The 24276-nt window shown below is 32.0% G+C and overlaps 2 protein-coding genes across 2 annotated transcripts in view; one reads left to right on the forward strand and one right to left on the reverse strand.

The window, feature by feature from the left end:
• Positions 1–20855, reverse strand: part of LOC145278274 (chorion peroxidase-like) — a 48704-nt gene extending 27849 nt beyond the window's left edge. The window contains exons 1-2 of the mRNA XM_080130566.1: positions 20750–20855; positions 3697–3793 (exon numbers count right to left, since the gene is read on the reverse strand). Of these exons, the coding sequence (XP_079986692.1) occupies positions 3697–3793; positions 20750–20855 (203 nt within the window). The remainder of the gene's footprint in view (positions 1–3696; positions 3794–20749) is intronic.
• A 9-nt stretch (positions 20856–20864) lies between these two features.
• Positions 20865–24276, forward strand: part of LOC145278275 (salivary peroxidase/catechol oxidase-like) — a 62597-nt gene continuing 59185 nt past the window's right edge. Inside the window, exon 1 of the mRNA XM_080130568.1 lies at positions 20865–20977. Coding sequence (XP_079986694.1) covers positions 20865–20977 — 113 coding nt within the window. The remainder of the gene's footprint in view (positions 20978–24276) is intronic.

Below are 24276 nucleotides of genomic sequence, written 5' to 3' on the forward strand. Positions count from 1 at the left end.
TAGAAAATTACAAAAATATAAATTAAACATGAATGAAAATTATAAGTTAGGAAACCAAGAATAAATTCAAATTATTTATTTTCAATGTGATGTCCCTTCTTTTTGATTAGACGTCCAATTCTCTGTCTGAAGTTACCAACCGAGGCACGCAGCGTTTTTTGAGGTATTTTAGCCCATTCACTCAGAAGAAATGTCTTCAAAGCATCAACACTGGGATGAGCAACAGAACAGACCTTTGCCTCCAACAAAGACAACACCGAAAAATCCATGGGATTCAAATCAGGCGATGCAGGAGGCTACATCTCCTTACTCCAGAATCTTGGAAAATTACGTTGGCACCAGTCCTGAGTTTTTCTGGAGGTGTGGGATGGTGCTACATCTTGTTGGAAGGTGAAAGGCTGATCTATGAAGTGTTTCTTCATCTCTTCAAATGCTTGACCCAAAATATCGTTAATGTGTTGATCTTAACCCCCTGCTCCACGAAAATCAGAGGCGACTTCCAAGATTTGGAGACTGCAGCCCACACCATGAGGGAAGACGGCTTTTGTCGGCGGAAAACTATTCTCACGGAGTCATCAATGTCTGCTGAAGATTTTGCGTAAACTCTGTCGTTCTGATTGTTAACAGTCGCTTCAATTGTGAAGAGTTTTTTCATCAGAAAAAACGATCTCTCGCTCTGCCGTGCCAGCCTTCAGTTCTTCAAGAAGAAGCTTTGCTCTTTCAAGTCTCTTGTGCTTTTGGGCAGGTGTGAGGCACTGTCTCTTTCTCATCTTGTAGGGGGACAACGGGAGATCTTTTTTTACGATGGTTCTCATCGAGGTCACGCTCACATTCATGTCTTTAGCCATTTGTCTTGCAGATCTCTTCGGGTTCCTCCTTACCCTCTCTCGGACAGCTTTAATCACCTTCTTTGTTCGAGCAGTGCGAGGTCTTCCACTCCTAGGACGGTCTTCAGATGTACCAAGTTCCTTAAATCAGTTCACAACATGGTACACGGTGGATTTAGCCACTTTCAAGAGCTTAATAATCTCTGAGTTTGTCCTTCCCGCGCAATGGAGCTTAATGATGGCCTCTCGTTTGCTCATTTTTCTGAAAGTTTAAACAAAATTATTTAAATATTCTTGTTGAAAATAATTAGATCAATAGTTAGACTAAATACTTACTTCATTCGAAAAGAGAAAAAGTGATTTTAACAATATTTAATTTTAAAACTAAAAATGGTCCAAGAACTTTCTGTTCACCCTGTAATTACGAAAATGAAAATAAGAGTTTTAAGAAACCAAATACTGAGTTTTCATAGGTTTGTCAACCTGCTTTAGCCTCACAGGCACGTAACAATAAAGACAAAAGCAGCAGTATAATTTTCAAAAAAGCGTATTGGCAAAAGTATGTTACAGAAGTAGACGTCATGATTCTGGAACCATAACTATCACGAATCTCTAATAGTTACTTCTTTTCAACCACAGGAAGGTGCAACACAAGGTCAGGAAAATGAGGAAGAGTCAAGTCAGCGCCCTTAAAGCAGAAGCATTCTGTTTTTTTTTATTTTATAAATTGTCTGGCCAGCCCAGTCGGCATTCCTCGGTCAGGGCGCCTCGGAAAGTAAACAATAAACTTACTTCATCCGCAAGATGGGAGGCGGGATTTAAGAGGGTATACCTCCTAGGACTACACAGAACAATGCTTAAGCTCGATAGATAAAAAAAACACCGAAATAATCCTAAATGACTGCCATGAATCGCAGTATTTCCTTTTTTTCCCACGGAAGGAATCGCTACCTCGGTCTTTCGATATACCTATATTTATAGTCTCTAGGTAAGTCTTGAAATGGGTAGGTAAACTTATTTTATGACACTCCCATTTTAAGCCTATACTCAGTTGTTCTCTTGGGTCGTTTTCCATGAAGTTGGTATGTATTCTCTTGTCCTTTTCACTATTCGCCTTTGAGAAATTATGCGTGTGACTGGTAGCATGTATATGTCAAATACGACGCCCATTGCATCTTCTTTCTGGAATATCTTTTCCTGATTTAGTTTGAATGCCTTTTATACGTAAATTTTGGTTATTTCATCAAATAGGTTCAGATAGAGTTCAGCATAATGGTTTCAAATTCAAAGATATGCGCCCAAAGAAGGTCGGAAGTTGCATCGGTCGTAACGTTATGAAAATAATAACCAAGATTAATACAGTAGCTTAAAGAATCCAAATAATACTAAATTGCACAGCTACTGAAAAGGCCGTCCAAGCATTTATATAACAGAGCGCGTATGACGTCTTTCACGAAAAACACTCGTCTAACTAAAACCACTATCAATAATTTCCTCCACTCTTGTCTGTGCCAAACCTAACCGTACATTCCATGAACATAGCTTCTTACTTAGAACTGCACGCCTGTGGAACTCTGTTCCGTTTTCCTGCCTTCCAACTGGCTATAATATGGTCTTCTACAAGTCTAACGTGAACAAGTTCATGATGAGCCAACCCCTTAAGTAACCCAATTTACCAAATTTCCACTACTAACGATTACTACAATATTTTCCCATTGACTACCATACACTCATTAACCCTTACCGTCGAGTGGCTCCGGGCCTCGATAAGTGGTCACTCTTTTGTATATATATATATATATATATATATATATATATATATATATATATATATATATATATATATATATACCGAGCCGTGTGTAAAATGACGTCATGGTAAGGAAAAAGAAAAGATTATAAAAAGGAGGCAACTCGAAACGGTTTATGTGTGGAAAGCAGTCAAATGGAAGAGAGTTCCACAGGCGTTCAGTTCTGAGAAAGAAACTTTGTTCATGGAGTCCACATTTAGGTTTAGATACAAATAAAGAATGGGGGAAATTTTGATAGTGGTTTTAGCCAGACGAGTGTTTTTTATGCGAAAGGTTGGCAGGAAGGACCATAGACTGAAGCTCAGACGGATAGTGGAAAAACGGTTTTGGTAAAGAAACGTAACTTTATTCACAAAAGACATCTGAACAAAATAGAAGGAATGATATTCAAATTCTGTCAAGAATAATACTCCAAAATGTTTTTAGATCGTTTTCAATATAAACGCGTAGATTGAGGCATGCGTCTAAAAATATTGTTTTTATTTATTTTTTGCATTTTTTTTCTTATATTTCTTATTTTTCCAGATGAAAATTGATAATTGATTATTCAGACTACCTCTGTCATCTTGAGTGTTAATCTCACAATGTTTCGGCCGATGTAAACTCAGACCTTCTTAGTTTCGACCGATGTAAATTTAGACTTCGGAAATTCCGCAAGACCCGTAACGTAACGAATAAAAATACTAAGTAAAATCCAGTTCTAACTGACACTCTTCTGGAGGTTAAAGGTTCAATCTTCAGTACAGACGACACTAAGGATACAATTGCGAATGACTTAAAACTTTAACTCGGCCATGGCTTACAAACCGAGAGCGTGCTACTCCCGTGTGGTAAATAAAGTGCCGTGTTTGAAATTCGTACAGATTCCCGAGTTCGACATAATACACCTAAAGAGGCTACATCGTATGAAACATTGTTATAATAATACTCAAGATGAAGAGATGTCCTAATAATTTAATAATACCGATTTTTTTTCTTATTTTTTCTTCGTGTTTTTGTTAAATACAACTCTGTAATGAGAACTCTTTGAACGCACCTCTTGAATTGCAGCAACTTACCTTTTCAAGCAACGTTTTGATGCCTCAACGAAAAGCGAACCACTTTTTCCGATTTCGATCTGCTCTTGTGATGATCTTATAAAACCAGCTTTCTTTGCTGTCAGACAAAAAAAAAAGGGAAATATATTTTATCATTGCATTTTAATCCAACAGATATGAAACGATCATCGATCAAAATCAATTCCGTAATTCTAAGAAACGTTGATTGAATTAATCGAATAATAGTAATGTGATGTAGCAAAATCCGATACAAATCACCAACTGCGGATGTGCGTGCTGAGTTTTTGGATGAAACAGATTGCTATAGGACCATTGTATTTCTTCCAGCAAGACTCTATTCCTGCACAAAAGGTCAAGACGACCCAAGCACAGTTGCTCAATATTCATTAACACTAGTCTTCCAACATGTGTTACATGAAAGAGCTTTCCCCTTCTCATGTAAGTAAGAAGATATACTAGATAAGTTAAAATGATATTAGGATAACGTTAGAATCGAACCCTGTAGGCAAGTGTTTAAGATAATGGAAAATGAAATGCTAGAAATTAAGTCTATTGTTAATTCTATTAGAAATAATTAAATATTTCTTTTATGTCGGAAAAAGTGTCGATTGTCCATTTTTTTTCTTAGAAATCTGGATACTAAATATGTCAGTAAAATGAATGCACACTGCGAGTTAAAATATAGTGTTTAAAAATAGATTAGAATTAGAATTGAGGATTCTTTGTTTGCCAAAAGCGTGTTGGACGGACATGTGTACGAAACGTCATAAACAAAGGAGATTTCTCAATATAGGGATCTGAGGGTTCGAAGTTAGAGACAGTTGATGAAGATCAGATTCAGAGCAGATCACACACGGTGATAGTCAGTTGGAGAGGAGAGCCCCTTAGAAGCGAAGGGCGGAAAATAGAACATGTAAATCAAAATTTGAATTCCTGACATCACCTATCGGCCGATTGAAGAATAAAGAGACCAACAATGTTTGTAACTGTTGTCGCGTGTCGTCATTCCTTAAAACAGAAAAGGTAAATATTTTTCCATCATCTTGTAACGAACTCTTGTATAACCCCCTTACAAGTAATGTGCTTCCTCCATCATAAATGAAGTATCTCCTCCTCTCTATATGTGTTAACAAGAATCATCCCAGGCCGATATAAGTGTCTACCTCATTATCATCGTTATTCGTGTATTATGATCCCTGTATTACATGTTTATATGCCCGTTTTATGTCCCTAATATGTGCCCCTAGGCAACACTTGTTGCCGCCTCCTCATCCGGTTGCAACACTTTTAATTATTTTTTCTGTGGTGTGATCGAGGTCAAAACCAACAAGAATGCCCACTAAACGATTAACTTTCTGAAGGCTAGCATCATGGAGGCGTTTACCGCCATCGATAAAGAAATGATTACCAAAGCGTGCGACTTATTTCACGGTCGTCATGGATCATTATTCGCACCGTCGGATATTACATTGAAATATGATTTTTGCTTATATGTAAAAGGCACTTGTGTGTGTGTGTGTGTGTGTGTGTGTGTGAGTTCGTTTCTTATTGACTCCGAAACGGTTGCGCCAATTTTCTTGAAATTTCAAACAACTATACTTAATATATCTGGGAGTGTTCTTAGAAAGGTTTTTTTTATCGGAATGCCTCTGATAAGTATGGGAAATCGATAATCGAAAAAAATCCGATTAACGAAGGAGCCGATCAATTTTAACCAAAATTAACAGCCTTTTACAGTCTAACAGCACACGTGCATTTGATAAGTTTTATCGCTACACAAGCAGAAGGGCCCGGCGTAAAAAATCAATAGTATGTTCTCAAGGCAGAGACGTATTGAACTATAATACTTGGCTTTTGAATTTTAAACTTTAATTCAAGCCATTGTATATAAAAGTAATTTTATAAACTAAATAGTATGTTATCTACAATGCAATGCAGACTATATTTTATGGTGGACTAAGTAACTGCGGGGAAGCTTGTGAAGTTTCCTCCCAGTGAACTGTGAAGGGTCCCCACCTAGAGCAGGCAATCAATCGATATGATTAAAAAAGGACAATAAAATATTGGAAGTGTGAAACATTTGTTGACTTCTAATCCTGGGCAACGTCAGTATCCTTGCTAGTGTTATAAATAATAAACGTAATTGTTGCTGTTATAAACTGTTGGGTCTATCTATATACAATTTCTGATTTTATTCCGTTTTATTTTTGTCAAGTGTCGGAATTTGTTGCAACAAATTATACATTAAGAAATATGACGGATGGCCTTGTTTTAGAAAAGAAAATGAACCTTGTTCCCGTAAGGATAGCAACACACGTAAACGTAACGACGTCGACCGGCACCGAAAGGTATGGTTTTTAAAGATTGTGAAAATATTAATGATTAAAGGGGAGAGCATTGGTAATAATCTATCCATCTCAAACTTGTAGGCTTGTTCTTACCTTGAAGTAATTTTTGTAGCTCATTACATCAAGTGGCTTAAGACCTTGTCTGGAGCGATTTCCATAAAGAATTATATCCATTAGAAAAAAAAAACGTTCTTAACATTTACTTGTTTTAACATTCGAACTATTCACGTGATGTTTTTACACACAAGTGAAAATTCGATAAAATCGATGATTTGTTTACCTTTCGGAAGTTCATGGATTTTTTCCACTTTCCAGTGTTGGAATTGTTCAAAATCCGACAAAAAATTACGGCATGTTGTGGGTATTGATTCCGAATTTTTTAAAAGCCAGCCGATCGTCAAAACACAGAATATTATTTTATTGTAAAACCTGAATAGGAAAAAAAAAAAAAAAATTAAAAATTAAAAAATAAAAACAAAAATAAAAAATAAAAAAATAAAAAACAAAAAATAAAAAACAAAAGATAAAAAATAAAAACTTAAAAACAACAAATATAAAAAACAACAAAAAATAAATAAATAAAAAATAAAAATTTATAAGAAAAAAATAAAAACAAAAAATAAAAACAAAAACAAAAAATAAGAAACAAAAAAAATAAAAACAAAGACAAAAAACAAAAAATAAAAATAAAAACAAAGAATAAAAATAAAGAATAAAAAACAAAAAATGAAGAATAAAAAACAAAAAATAAAAAATAAAAAACAAAAAATAAAAAACAAAAAATAAAAAATAAAAACAAAAAATAAAAAACAAAAAATAAAAAACAAAAAATAAAAAACAAAAAATAAAAAATAAAAACAAAAAATAAAAAAACAAAAAATAAAAAACAAAAAATAAAAACAAAAAAATAAAAAACAAAAAATAAAAAACAAAAAATAAAAACAAAAAATAAAAAACAAAAAATAAAAAACAAAAAATAAAAAATAAAAAATAAAAAACGTCAGAATTTGGCAACAATTCCAAAACCAGGCTATCTTCGAAATTCCCCTTTCAACATAATTCGAATAATAATTAATGTCGATCAAAAGTATGGTAATTTCCTGGTGATGCTCGGTGTCATCTGATTATATACCCAAGTATAAAGTATAAATCCTAGTACTGATAGATTTTATACGAAAGGGAGCTTGAATATGTTTGAATCCTCCTTCAACTCCAATTTGGATGCCTGGGAGCTAACTCTTCTTCGTACGTCCTCTGCAAATGGTTCAACTAATTCTAACAAAAATGTTTGTTATATCATCTTTGGGTACAATTAATTCTTTATTATTAATATATATTTTTATCGAGAAAGAAAGAAAACAGAAATCTTTTGTTCAATAGTAATGCTTGAATCATCATCATGGCGAAAGTCTTTATTAAATACATGTTTAATAAACAGCTTATAATAAAATTAAAGTTTAAAACATTTTTACTTTATATTGACATTCTATTATATTGACATCATATTATATTGACATTATATTATATTGACATTATATTATATTGACATTATATTATATTGACATTGATATAACATTGATGAATACACATTGAATTCTTTTTTAAGATGTAGTTTTGAACAGTTGAAGTTTTATTTTAGGTTGATGCAAAAATAATGTTGTTTTGTTGACTTGAAGTTGAACATGAATAAACGACATTAATTTTGCACCAGTCTAATATTAAAGTTTATTTTGTTCATATAACTGATTTAAATCATGAAAAGTCTTCAAGCAACGTTGAACCTGGTCAGTACCAAATGGGTGACATTTTTGAATTTCTAAGTTCTGTATGTGCTCTCCGCTTATCTCGGCATTGTTTCACGTCGTCATGGACGTCCTTGCCATTGGACTCAAGCAGTGCCGATTTAGGAGATGTGTAGCTGGGGATTGGGCAACCCTTGCCTCGCAGTTACATGCGCAGCTGCCCCTACAGGGAGCATCTTTTGTTTTTTGAGACTGAACGGAAGCATCGAATTCAAGTAAAGTTGTCTAGTCGTCATTTACAAAATTTTCCAAACTTTAAATACATGATTTTCCAAACTTTAAATACATGATTTTCCAAACTTTAAATACATGATTTTCAAAGCTTTAAATACATGATTTTCCAAACTTTAAATACATGATTTTCCAAACTTTAAATACATGATTTTCAAAACTTTAAATACATGATTTTCCAAACTTTAAATACATGATTTTCCAAACTTTAAATACATGATTTTCAAAAATTTAAATACATGATTTTCCAAACTTTAAATACATGATTTTCAAAAATTTAAATACATGATTTTCCAAACTTTAAATACATGATTTTCAAAAATTAAAATACATGATTTTCCAAACTTTAAATACATGATTTTCAAAGCTTTAAATACATGATTTTCTAAACTTTAAATACATGATTTTCCAAACTTTAAATACATGATTTTCAAAGCTTTAAATACATGATTTTCCAAACTTTAAATACATGATTTTCCAAACTTTAAATACATGATTTTCAAAGCTTTAAATACATGATTTTCCAAACTTTAAATACATGATTTTCCAAACTTTAAATACATGATTTTCCAAACTTTAAATACATGATTTTCAAAACTTTAAATACATGATTTTCCAAACTTTAAATACATGATTTTCAAAGCTTTAAATACATGATTTTCCAAACTTTAAATACATGATTTTCCAAACTTTAAATACATGATTTTCAAAAATTTAAATACATGATTTTCCAAACTTTAAATACATGATTTTCAAAAATTTAAATACATTATTTTCCAAACTTTAAATACATGATTTTCAAAAATTTAAATACATGATTTTCAAAAATTTAAATACATGATTTTCCAAACTTTAAATACATGATTTTCCAAACTTTAAATACATGATTTTCAAAACTTTAAATACATGATTTTCCAAACTTTAAATACATGATTTTCCAAACTTTAAATACATGATTTTCAAAGCTTTAAATACATGATTTTCAAAAATTTAAATACATGATTTTCCAAACTTTAAATACATGATTTTCAAAAATTTAAATACATTATTTTCAGCACTTTAAATACATGATTTTCAAAGCTTTAAATACATGATTTTCCAAACTTTAAATACATGATTTTCCAAACTTTAAATACATGATTTTCAAAAATTTAAATACATGATTTTCAAAAATTTAAATACATGATTTTCCAAACTTTAAATACATGATTTTCCAAACTTTAAATACATGATTTTCAAAAATTTAAATACATGATTTTCCAAACTTTAAATACATGATTTTCCAAACTTTAAATACATGATTTTCAAAAATTTAAATACATGATTTTCAAAAATTTAAATACATGATTTTCCAAACTTTAAATACATGATTTTCCAAACTTTAAATACATGATTTTCCAAACTTTAAATACATGATTTTCCAAACTTTAAATACATGATTTTCCAAACTTTAAATACATTATTTTCAAAAATTTAAATACATGATTTTCCAAACTTTAAATACATGATTTTCAAAGCTTTAAATACATGATTTTCCAAACTTTAAATACATGATTTTCCAAACTTTAAATACATGATTTTCAAAGCTTTAAATACATGATTTTCAAAAATTTAAATACATTATTTTCCAAACTTTAAATACATGATTTTCCAAACTTTAAATACATGATTTTCCAAACTTTAAATACATGATTTTCCAAACTTTAAATACATGATTTTCAAAAATTTAAATACATGATTTTCCAAACTTTAAATACATGATTTTCAACAATTTAAATACATGATTTTCAAAAATTTAAATACATGATTTTCAAAGCTTTAAATACATGATTTTCCAAACTTTAAATACATGATTTTCCAAACTTTAAATACATGATTTTCCAAACTTTAAATACATGATTTTCCAAACTTTAAATACATGATTTTCCAAACTTTAAATACATGATTTTCAAAGCTTTAAATACATGATTTTCCAAACTTTAAATACATGATTTTCAAAACTTTAAATACATGATTTTCAAAAATTTAAATACATTATTTTCCAAACTTTAAATACATGATTTTCAAAGCTTTAAATACATGATTTTCCAAACTTTAAATACATGATTTTCCAAACTTTAAATACATGATTTTCAAAGCTTTAAATACATGATTTTCAAAAATTTAAATACATTATTTTCCAAACTTTAAATACATGATTTTCAAAAATTTAAATACATTATTTTCAAAACAAGTCAGATCTATCACGTATCCGAGGGGAATTGATAACATGGTGTCAAGGGAAACAAGGTGTAAATCAAATAAAGAAAGGCATTTTAATGAAAAAGAAAAACACGAGGAAAGAAGATTGCAACATGCAAAAAGTACATGAAAACTGATTTCAATTAAATACTTTTTACAGATGAATCAAGGATCATTCTTGAGTGACCCTATGCATGAGCTAGAGAATGAGTTTGCAAGCTACATAACTCAAAATAATATTTAAATGCCAACAAAGCGGCGGTGGGTTTATGATATGGGTTGGGATTATTGGCAATCAGTTTGTGGGTCAATTTAAAATAACAAACGTTAAAATGAATTCTAAACGCTACAGTGATTTTGTTGATCGGTATTTCTTGAATGGCTTGATAAGCAGTATTTAGCCAAGCGTAGATCCATGATCTTTATTCACCCCCCCCTAAAAAAAAAGAAGCATGCACCTAGTCATAGATCAAATTTTACAAAATCTTGGTCTAAAATGGATGCGTTAAAGATTATCTTATAGACTGGCCTTCAAATAGCTGTGATTTCAACCCCATGGAGAATTTGTGGGGTGTCTTCATGAGAGACATTCATCTTAATAGAAGGCAAGTTAACAGTATTTGTGATATCTGCGAGGCAGTTAAATAATTGCAAATAATTCATCAGCCGCGAAAATTGCAAATCTAACATCAGATGTTGACAAAAACCTGCTAAGAGTTATTGAAAAGAAAGAACATTTGTGCAATAAACGTTAGAAGGGATTTCATTATTTTTTTATAAATATATCTTTTATTTTTTAGGGAAAATTATTTAAAAAAATGTTTACAAAATGTGGTCTAAAATCTTTTCTGTTTTTTTCATTAGTTTTACAAAATATGAAAACGTAAAAGTATTAAAATAAACTACTGAAATTCAAATTGGTCTGTTTTGTTAACTTAATACTTTTTCAAGCAAAAACGAGCGTTTTCTCTATCACTACATGTCTAAGGTAATGATGTTGGGTAAAATCTAACTAACACCATAATAAGATTTTCGACATTAAAGACGCAACTTTTGTTACAAATTTATGACTAGCATATAATCTTTAGAATGATATTTAAACTTACCACATGTTTGCTGTTGTCTTGCGATTCAAAAACAAACATTTAATCTGTGTTTTTCAGGTGTTATTGAAATTCGGTTTGAATCCGAATTAAATTTTTTGCTATAAAAACAAAACAGAAGAATTAAACGAAAAACATGAAAGAATCAAACGATGTTAGTGACGTCGTTGTCTCTGATTTTTATTGTAAAATGTAATTTGTCAGTATTCACAATAAAACTCGCTTTATATATATATATATATATATATATATATATATATATATATATAGTTAACTATTATAAAATAATTAATTAATGCATGTTAAAATATTTCTTAATACAATAAAAAATGCTCCACATTAAGGAAAAGAGTTATAAATACGTGAGAGAGAAACTGATAAAATAAATTCAAATGTATAAATCTAGAAAATAAACGTATAAAGTTTTCATAGGGACAACATACTTTCACGAAAAGAAACTAATTAATTAATACACCCACATTATATATATATATATATATATATATATATATATATATATATATATATATAGGTATAGATGTTATTTGTTTTTTTGTTTTTTGCGATATATTTTTAAATGGATTCAATTATTTACGAAAGTGCATTTCTACATAAATGCGAGTTGGGAATAATTTTCCCTTTAACCAATTTGGCACCCCCCATATGGGGAGCGGTATATATATTGTTTTTAAAATATAATTATTTACTGACTGTCGTCTACGATTTATTAGAGTGCCTATTTACTATGCCTCCCCACGGGACAGAGTTAGACACCAAGGTCAGAGTGGCTGAATTTAGCGAGATTCGAAATCGGGACCCCACGGTAATGAGCCTGACCTTTTTATTCGCTAGTCCAATCTCATGGACTGTTTGGATATATCGAGATTTATTTAAATGTTATTTGTTTTTCTTTTTGCGATATGTTTTTGAATTAATTCGATTTCGAATCTCGCTAGATTCAGCCACTCTCATGAGTCGTAAACGACGAAACACGTGTCAGCGGATAATTATATATATATATATATATATATATATATATATATATATATATACTAGCAAAAGTACCCGTCGTTGACTGGGTTCAAAAACAGCCTACAGAAAATAGACTCTGATTTATGAAAGTATGATAGGTTATCAAAAGGAAGGGTTGTAAGGAGATAACTTCGAATTTGCGGGTATCAAAACCAAAGCAAAATATGATAAAAGTAAAATAAAATAGATAAACCCCATAATTTAATATACCATACCTGTTCACACTGAAACACTTATCACAATATTCTGTGGATCTATATTAAAAAACCTTGTTAAACTTTGTGACATATTTCCATTCTATAGAGGTCAGGGGCGAACGAAAGCCCCATAATTTTATTATACCATATTTCTTCAAACCGAAACATAATTATCAAAGTATACTTACGAAAATATATATGAAAAGTCTTTATTAAAGTTTGTGCCTATTTCCATTCTATGGAGGCCAGGCGCGAACGCCGACCCCACCATTTTATTATACCATCCCTATTTAAGTTGAAACATACTTATTAAAGTATTATTATGCACATCTATATCAAAAACACTTGTAAACGTTTTTTTTTTTAATATCTAAATTTTTTATTTCCATACTTTGTGGACCAGGCGCGAACGCAGACCCCACGATTTTAATGAAACCTCAATATGCCAGATCAAACATACCCATTCCTGTGTCTCGATACATCTTCTATCATTATATGTGATCAGTTTTCCATAATAGTCAACCATATAGGAGCCTATTCGTGACCAGACACACACACAGACGTTCAGCTTTATATATATATATATATATATATATATATATATATATATATATATATATATATATATATATAAAGGCACTTTTTCTCGATGTTTTTCGGTGTCCGTCCGCGCCCTATGGACTGCGAAACACAATTTTTTTTTGTTACGTTTCTGGGATTCTGTAGATGAGGAATGGTTATTCGTATTATTTGGATTAATGGGACTATTGTTCTCATTTTGTCAGACTCTTATCACTCTTGTTGATTTTTCTAGTGCGAAATTTTATGAGCGTTAAATCTATTTTATTTGTAGTTGTAAATATCACTATTTATTACCAATTATTATTACTATATATATATATATATATACATATATAGTAATTTATAAAATATATATGGCGATTAAGCTTAATCGCCATATATATTTTATAAATTACTAACAAGCTCTACCTACGTATTGAGCACTTTTGAAGTAAATACTTAAAGTTTACGGATAAATTTATACTTTCGTATATTAATTTTATGTGAGTAAATGAAGTAGTTATGCATATATATATATATATATATATATATATATATATATATGTATATATATATATATATATATCATTGTTTACTTCTTACTGTATAATTATCTATTATTTATCGTGTTAAATTCTGTTTCAAGTCTATGTAGCAATTGATTATCACCCGGCATATATGCTGCTTCATTGAATCGTTTTACTCCCTACAGTCATTCTCTATCTTAAATTTGTACTTTGTCCTATAATGCCAAATGCTTTCAATTATATCTCCAGATATGGTCAACCATACCCGATTTTTCAGTCTCTCTACGTATTACGGTTTTCGATGTTTTTATGACCAACTCAGGAAATAAGTTCTGGTTCAGAATGCCTTTGTAAGAAGGGGCAGAGTCTTGCTAAAGAACATATGGCTTTTCATTGCATATAGGTAGATCGTTGAAATGACACCCTCTAGCTACATATAAACACTATGAACAAATGACCTTGCAAGGCAAAACGTTACTATGTTTTGCAATATGACTGCATGTCTTTTCATTTTTGGGGTTAACAATTTCCTTTGAATCGCTTATCTGAAACAAATAAAAGATAATATAACTTCTTTTTTTTTTACATTTTCACCCCAAACAAGGCACAGTGCCACTTTGAAGCAGAGGGCTACTATCAGGGACTTAATTATCGGGGTCATTATGAAGGGAGATGAGGAGAAAGATGTTTGTTAACATTACACTTGAACTTCTGCATATCAGTGCAGTTGGGAAAGCAGAATCCCGGAAGGGAGTTCCAAAGCCCCGCAGTTCTTGGGAAGAAACTATTGGAGTAAAATGCTTCCTTGCACCTAGGGATCTCTACTGTAAAGGGATGAGACTTAGTAGCTTGTCGGGTTTGTCGGCGGTAGTTACGTCGGGGAGGTACAAGTGTTTGCAGTTCGCCAGAGCATTCACCATTAAAGTATTTGTAGAACAGGCAGACGGATGCAACATCTCGTCGATGGGACAGAGGCTGAAGCCTAGATGACAGTTCAGGATCTATCAGGTTGGCGACTGATTTGACTTTAAACAATATGTACTCAAATAGTCCCTGTAGTCTGTATATATATATAGATATACAAAGGAGTTACCACTTATCAAGGTCCCGAGGCCACTCGAGGATAAGGGTTAATAAGCATACAGTGGTCAATGGGACAATGTCCTAGTATTTGTTAGTGGAAATTTGGTAAATTGGATTACTTAAGTAGAATGGCTCATCAAGAACTTGTTTACGTTGGACTTGAAGACGACCATATTATACTCAGCCGGAAGGCAGGCAAATGGAACAGAGTTCCACAGGTGTGCAGTTCTAAGAAAGAAACTTTGTTCATGAATTTTACGTTTAGGTTTAGGCACAGATAAAGAATGGGTGAAATTATTGATAGTGTTTTCAGCTAGACGAGTGCTTCTCGTGAAAGTTTGGCGAGGGGGACCATAGATTGGAGCTCAGACGATCACTTGCCATGAAAATAATGATAAAGCACAGACAACCTCGCAACGGCTTTTCTGTGAGAAACTGTTTGCAAGGAAGAGAAAAGGCATCCCCCACTATTATTTGTCTTTATAATATTATGGAGGGGGGGCCGGTTTAAACTGATATGAAATCAGTAAGATATAGTTTACTGTTAGGCGTGTTAATAAGAACTGACTTTCTGAAACAAGATAAAAACAGGTGCGTTACATGAAAAGAAGATGCTGATAATATTTACGTTTCTTGCTGGTCTTAAACAGCAAAACAATGACTGGTGTTGCTTTTGTCAAATTTCTTGTTTAAATTGTCATTTAGAGTTTTAGCCCCATGCCTACCGATTAAATAAATGAAATAGTTAAAAACTTTTTAACGTATTTCTTCGAATGAAAATGACAGCAATAAACCTCTTCAAATTGCGTGACTCTTATGCTAAAACTGTTCAGAATCAAGGGTGCTTGTATCTTTATCCACTCTTTCTTTCTCTTCTCTGATTTGAAATAAGATACTATAAATTAAAGTATAACTAGCTCACGAGTAAATAATCACGCACATATACACGTGTGCATAGATCATTATATGCAGCAGGTGTGTGCAAAAGTATCCAGCAATAATTTTATATAAAAAAAAAAAACACCACAGCAAATATATGTTGAAATTAATATTAACCCTCGACAAACGCATGTAGAGGCGCTTGGAGAGACGTATGGTTAATAATCCCGCGCATCAAAATTGGGTTAAGGTACCAATCATTTTTAAACTGTCTCACTTTCTCATAATATGCCTCAGTACTAGGAGTTATACCTGAGTTTTAGTGGCGTACAATCAAGAAGTTAGTTTCGGGCAATCCTAAAGTATTACAAGATATCTACATACCAAATCAAATGTGTATCTATGTTGGTGTACGTTAAATGCGTTGGCTCGTGGTCGATGTGGGCGCATAAGGCACGGGCATGCAAGCAATAGGAATTAGAAACCAGTAGGGTTTAAAGTATCTCTGTAGATCCACGAGAGGCTAATAGATAATGTAAATAAAAGTGGTAATCATTAAATATCACGGCCATAATAAAATATGGTAAAAATTCTGTATAGGAATTTAAAATTGTTTGCGTTGTTAGTTTTGCTAAATATTATTAAACTAGGAACCATTTTGAGTTGAAAATCATTTAGTATTACGCATATAACGTGAAAAAAATACGCTTGACATTTGTCCGTATTCACCGAAATCACGCGACATTAATAAAATTCAGTGACCTTCCTGTTTTGATTTTGCTTAGTTACATAATGCTGACACATTTCAAGTGTGTTTTGTTCAAATAACATGCATACTATAAAATGGATTTTTACTAGAAATGATTTCTTTTTAATAATCTCTTATATAATGGTTTGACTGCAGAAATTTCTCGCTATGCCAAATTAGGTTTGCAATAACAAATGCCACATACTAATTCATTAGGTCTAGGCTATTAACCACTATTCTATATAACTTTCGAACACAATTATAGACACATTAAGTCGTTATAATAAAATGCTACATATATCCTAGGGGCAACACAATCGCGACATATATAGAGGAAGGAGTTCTTATTTTTCTCCATAAATATTTAGTCCTCCCACTGCTACCAGTTGATACCGAGGCCTATTCTACATTTTCATACGATACTTACACTGCAACCATCGTAACTGGTTATGAGCTGCATACACATTACATAATATTTCAATTATCAGATAAAAAAAAACAATAAATTGCCCCTTCTCAAAATACGACCCATTTGATTGGCTGAGACCGGCTATTTCTATTATTCCAGAATCCACTTCTTCATACATAAACGAACGCACGGGTACCATTATTAATTTTTCGATTTTGGAGCGTCTTTACAATACTAACACGATCATATTTTTTTTTTGTATTGTTTTCGTTTGTTTCTTTGGGGGGGGGGCATTTTTATCATATTTATTTTTAACATTTACTATTACTGTGGGCAATTTTACTTACTTATATATTTTCCTACGCTTAGCTAGGCTTCAATCATGTTACTTATTGTGTCAATCGCTTACAACCCGTTAACGATGCTATTTTTGTTTTGTTTTAATTTCGTTGATTGACAGACATGTCTTTATAACTCAAGCATTAACATCAAAGGAAAAAGTAAATCGTAAGCTAAACGTTTTGGTTTTGATTATGTATTTGGTCGATTACAATATAATGATAAATACGAAATCTGCATTAATCAAAATATCATATCGAATGGTATTTTACGATTGGGATATATATATATATATATATATATATATATATATATATATATATATATATATATGTATATATATGTATATATACTAGCAGAAGTACCCGTCGTTGACTGGGTTCAAAAACAGCCTACAGAAAATGGACTGTGATTGGTGAAAGTATGATAGGTTATGAGAAGGAGGGGGGTTGTAAAGAGATAGGTTTTGATACTCAAAATTTTACCCTAAGCAAAATATGATGAAAGTAAAGATAATTTTCGCGAAAATATATTTTTTATATCAACTTTGTTTCTATTCATAGCCAAGAGTGACCAACAAAATGATGTTTCCTGACAAAGAGAAAATGTTATATATATGATTATATAAATATACAAGAAATAAATGTTACCATAGTCAATAGAAGTTACTTTTATGGTAGAAAAGTTCATTGGTTTGTATTTTTAAGTAGTTTATTAAAAAAAAAAAATTTTTTAATTAAAAAACCGGTTTAAAAAAATCAAAATGGCAACGACTTTGAAATGGAGACCCCCGTTTTCAATTTGAAGGAGGGACACCTTAGCATTCTGTGTTAAAAATTTAAGAGAGTTCCGTCAACGTAAGGAATATTTATAAACATATTTTAATGTTTTCTGTTATTTTGTGCTTGAGGAATATTCGATTATGACATGTTTAGTTTATATAAAAGTTCATTTAAATAGTTAGCACCTCAAATTTCGTTTTAACTTCGGTTCGCTGAAATTATTTCAAGTAAAGAGCATTAAAAACTATTTACAAACAAAAAAACATGAACTGAACTTTTATTGACTATAGTACCATTTATTTCTTGTATATTTATTTTTTCGGGTAGTCGTTTGTTGGCTTTTCTGATAAACACTCTTACTAAATAATATGGACGAAATATCGAAAAACAAAGAAACAAAAACAGTTTTGAAAAATAATGAAGCTTTACTTACTTTAGTAAAATAATCTGAAACAGCAAAATAGGAAGTCATTACGTGTTTACTTTTTTTAAGGCAGACGTTTTCCTCCTTATATATATATATATATAAATATACATATGTGTACATACATATATGCACATATATATTCATATATATATACATATATGTGTGATCGTTTATGTATATTCATGTTTATTTAATTTATTTATTTGTTTATTTTCTATTGTTTTTGTTAGTTTTAAAGCTATTTTGTATCGCTATCCTAGAGTAAGTTTAATTTTGTGAACACAGTTATTTGCTATTTCTCTTCTACAGTTTAATAGATTTGGGGGTTCTTTAAAGTACAGGATAGCAAATTTTTCATGAAGGCATAATTTACATGGGTCGTCTAAATGTCTACACGTGGTAGCTTGTCTTATTATTTTCCATTCGACTACCGGCGAATGTCCGCTTTCTTTGAGTTCCCAGTATTTATTCGCTAGTGTTGTTTTATACGGTGTTTTTTTTATTGTTGAATGTACTTTTGTGGTCATAGTATCGGGTTTTGAAATCTAAGGAAGTCATGCCTACGTAATATTTCTTGTTATTCGGGTTGTCTTTCGCAAATATTGTTGCTTGATAAACTACGCTTTTTGTTAGACATTTATTTTGAACTGGGCAAAGTGTGCGGTGTCTATAGTTGCATTTATCTTGTTCGTTATAAGTATTTTCGCAACAACTGTAGGATAACTGTAAGGTATTTTTATTGATGATTTTGTGTAAGGGGTTGGTTGTGGGAAAGTGTTTTTCAATAAGATCTAGAAATTTCTTGCCAAGTTTTGTTTTTAACATTTGATTGTATGGGGCCGTATACCAAATTATAGTTCTTTTTCTTCTATTTTTAATTTTATTATAGTTGTTGGTGTTTTGTTGCTTATATTTGATATCGATATTTTTGTATCCACTATTTTTTAGGGCTGTTTCGTAAATATTGGTTGACCTGTTAAATGCATTTTCATCGCTTGAGTTATTACTGAGTCTACTTACGATCGAGTTAGGAATGTGTTTTATAATTGATGGTGGGTGATTGGACTTAGGGTTTACGTAAATTGGAGTAGCGTTATCTTTTAAGTAGGGTTCATATGTGTTTTTATCTAAGTTTAACGTGACGTCCAGGAAGTTTGTTATTTTTATGTTAGCTGATACGTCTGCTTTTAGGCCTATTTTTTTCATTTCCTTGTGCATGGTTTTCTTAAAGTTTTCTCCCTTGACTTTGTTGGAGTTTTTTTATTATAGCTAGTCCGTCATCTCTATATAGGCCGATATCCGTAGTATCGAATATGCTTGTGAGGGTATATAGAATGAATAATCCAACAAGAGTTGGTGCCTCTGCAGAATCCCTGGCACCCATCGCCAAACCAAACGAATTTGTCATTTTAGTTTTTATCAATTGGTTATTGTTATTAATTAGAACTGATTTTCTACATTTTTAATGATGTTGATTTCTTCCGAGGATATATCAGTGTATGCCTCGGCAAATTCTAGGGCAATGTTAAAAAGTTCTTCGGATATCGATGGATAAAAGTCTATGATGTCAAACTGTATAAACGTACATTTATCTTTGTTTTCTATATTTTTAAACCAGGTGATTGCTTCGGTAGTATTTGCCCACTGGTTTAGTTCTAGGTTTTGTTTGATTTGTTTATGTACTCTAGAAAGTATAGTTTTGCTAATTCTACCTATTTCTGGTTTAGTTGGGTTTATCAGGCGGGTGCTGGGATTATTATTAAAGTCCTACTGGTGGTCTTTAAGCAGAATGTATGCCTCTTTAGGTTTCAATTTGCCAACTTTATCGCTAATTTTTAGTTTTGTGGTAGTATGAAGGCAGGCTCGAACCCGTACCGTGAAGCAGGAAAAGAACGGGGGAAAAAACTCGATGTCCTTGCTGTTACGACCACCGCCAAACCGGAAGTGGCGTAGGTTTAAATTAAGACTAGACAATCGATAAGAGAGGATGACTTTTAAAAATATCGGTGAAAATAGCGATACCCCATGTAGAAAAGTGTCCCCCTGAAGGTGAAAATATTAATCTTTTTAGCCAATTTTTCGATATTTGGAAGGTCGAACTTAAAACGATACTGATCTTTTAAAAATACGTCGCCTCTGTCGAAAGTTTTAGACAGACATGCAAACATACATACATACATTTATATATTAGTAACTAAAATTTTTTGACCCAAACCGATTAAAAAGCTTGCCCTATCTCTGAATACCGTTTATGGCAAATTTCAAATGTTTAGACCAGAAATTGTCTGAGTAATTTTGTAGAGACCGTAGAGGTCAAATTTAAAAAAAATGACCACTCTCTCACCACGAGAGGATATGACACAAAGTCGGAACGTAGGAATATGAGATAGTTCCGAAGAGGAGGAGCACTTTGTTCCTGCAAAAATAAGTCTGAATAGCCTCGTCGGCATTCCCTGGTGATGGCGCTTCAGACAACAAGCGATAAACTTGCTCCTCCCAAAAGCTGGGAGCCAAGACATGGTCTACGCAGAACATTTGGCATCAGTCAAATAGTGAAAATGCCATCGAAATGGTATGGTTTCTTGAGATTGGAACTTCGACTTACGTGTACTAGGAAAGTACACTGACCGATATTTACCTCTCTCCCACGGCGAGACGATGTGATACAAGGTCAGAAAGTGGGAAAATGCGTCAGTGCTCCAAAAAAAGAGGCACCTCGGACCTGCAAAAATATGCCTGAGTAGCCCCGTCGAAATTCCCCAGTGAGATTGCCTCAGGCAATCAGCGATAAACTTGATCCTCCTGGTTAAGGTATTTGCCCGTCTTACGGTGTTATTGATAATGTTATTTGATTATATACATGTGTATTATATACTGTACTGTATTTTTTTACTAGTTTATAATGCTGTATTTCGGGTTACACACACACACAAACACACACACACACACACACACACACACACACACACACACACACACACACACATATATATATATATATATATATATATATATATATATATATATATATATATGATATAAAGCTGGACGTCTGTGTGTGTTTGGTCACGAATAGGCTCCTATATGGTTGACTATTATAGAAAACTGATCACATATAATGATAGAAGATGTATTGAGACACACAGGAATGGGTATGTTTGATCTGGCATATTGAGGATTCATTAAAATTGTTGGGTCTGCGTTCGCGCCTGGTCCACAAAGTATGGAAATGAAAAATTTAGATATTAAAAAAAACGTTTACAAGTGTTTTTGATATAGATGTACATAATATTACTTTGATATGTATGTTTCAACTTAAATAGGGATGGTATAATAAAATGGTGGGGTCGGCGTTCGCGCCTAGCCTCCATAGAATGGAAATAGGCACAAACTTTAATAAAGACTTTTCATATATATTTGCGTAAGTATACTTTGATAATTATGTTTCCGTTTGAAGAAATATGGTATGATAAAATTATGGGATGTTCGTTCGCACCTGACCTCCATAGAATGGAAATATGTCACAAAGTTTAACAACGTCTTTTAATATAGATCCACAGAATATTGTGATAAGTGTTTCAGTGTGAACAGGTATGATATAATAAATTATGGGGTTTATCTATTTTATTTTTACTTTCATCATATTTTGCCTTGGTTTTGATATCCCAAATTCAACCCAAATTTACAACCCTTCCTTTTCATAACCTATCATACTTTAATAAATCAGAGTCCATTTTCTGTAGGCTGTTTTTGAACCCAGTCAACGACGGGTACTTTTGCTAGTATATATATATATAAATATATATATATGTGTGTGTGTGTGTACCTATATATATACACACACAAACACATACACATATATATACATATATATACATATATATATAGATAGATAGATAGATAGATAGATAGATATCGTCTTTTTTCTAAAGTCGTACACTTGGCACTTGTCACGCGTCCTTTTTATGGCGAATGTAAATATGATTATTAATATACTTATCTCATATACGAGTGGATTTGTTCTTTTTAATATACTTAATTTCACCAATAAATACATTCAGAAAATAGCACTGAAATAGATTTCATATTCCAAATTCAAAATATCCAGTGAAAGATTTTCATGTATAGACACAAGACCATAAAACACTGACATAATTTCTTCGGTCAGAGCAGTCATGTAATGGCCTCTCGTCAAGGACGATTATGGCATATGACCAATATTAAAAGAGCGCTGGTAACCTTAAATATTTCAGATTAGGGGTCAAAATAGTTCAAGTTCTGTCGAGTAACTTTGAGGAGCATCGTAGATACATATATATATATATATATATATATATATATATATATATATATATATATACTAGCATGGGTGGCCTGCGTTGCCCGGGTATTTGGAGATATATATTAAGCAAAAAAAAGTGGTCAATTATTTTAACTTTGACACCTATTATGACCCCTTAAAATGTATTGTTTTTGGCTCAAATCACGTTATTAAGTAAGAGCCATGTCCAAGGAACCTATATCTAAAATTTCAATTGTTTATGCACAAAATTGGCGGAAGAGTTTGGTAGAGTTCTCAAAGGTCAAATCGTTGATCTTTGACCCCTTATCAGCAAAATTTCTGGAGGAAAACGGATTACTCAGATTTTCCCAAATCTCAGTACCCTGTATATCAAATTTCGAGTCTGTAGACTAAAAATTGACAGAGTTATTGTGTAGGTAAATGTACACACACAGACACACAGATACACAGACACACAGATACACAGACAGACACTTTCACTAATATATATATATATATATATATATATATATATATATATATATATATATATATATATGAGAGTATTATCGAGACGGACATTTTTTAACCATGTGGCTGCATGATAAGATGCAAGACATGCTAATGCCAGTTAACCGTTAAAAGAATTGTACACGTAACAGCTGGTTATAGCAGAAGACATTAAAAGAAAATTGCTAATTGACGCAAAGATAGGAAAAGCAAGTGTATACTATATTGCTGCTTGTTTAGGAAATACGCGTCAGGGGGCTTGGTGTGAACCAGTCGATTCTTTTTCTTGTTTTTTTTTTTTTTTACGAGACTTTCATATACGAAATCAGGTCCGTGTTAAAATGTAACGACTACGTTACATTTGGAACTGTTAGAAATGCTATAAAACGTTACAGTATGTCTTTCTGGAACTGAAACTACCTAATTGCATAATTTTACTCATTTCAGTTTATTTTTAAATTATAATCACCAAGACATGATGTTGTATATTATTCACACTTATCCATTTAGTCTTTGTTTTTTACTTTTACGTCACTATTTATCGAGGCCTGAAAGCAAATAATCATGAATAAAAGTTAATGAATGTAAGGTGGTAGTGTAGTAATCGTTAATAACGTAAATTGGGTAGAATTTGTTTACATTAGATTTAAAAACTACTTTATTGTATTCAATCGGGAAGCAGGCCAGCGGAACAGTGTTCCACAGGCGAGCAATTCTGGGAAAGAAGCTTTCTTCATGGAATCTACGTTTGCATTTAGGGCCAGATAGAGAGTGGGAGGAGTCGTCTGTAGTGGTTGTAGCTAGGCGAGTATATTATGACAGTTTGGGAAGGGGGAACCATAGATTGGAATTCAGTGGAGCACTTACCATGAAAATAACGATAGAACAGAGACAGGCTCACTACGTCTCTTCTGTTGGAAGGGACAATAGCATAATTTCCTAGATTTCGAACCGATTTTGAAATTAATCAAGGCTGGATAGCACCTCGAGCATCTTCCGAAATGTAGCATCAGTACTCTTTAAATGCGGGAAATATCTAAACAGGTTATCTTGCAGAATTTTACTCGGATTCTCGGGAT

The sequence above is a fragment of the Euprymna scolopes genome, chromosome 6 (genome assembly GCF_053919585.1).
Source record: "Euprymna scolopes isolate OS-2025 chromosome 6, ASM5391958v1, whole genome shotgun sequence".
In the NCBI taxonomy this organism is placed as follows: domain Eukaryota; kingdom Metazoa; phylum Mollusca; class Cephalopoda; order Sepiida; family Sepiolidae; genus Euprymna; species Euprymna scolopes.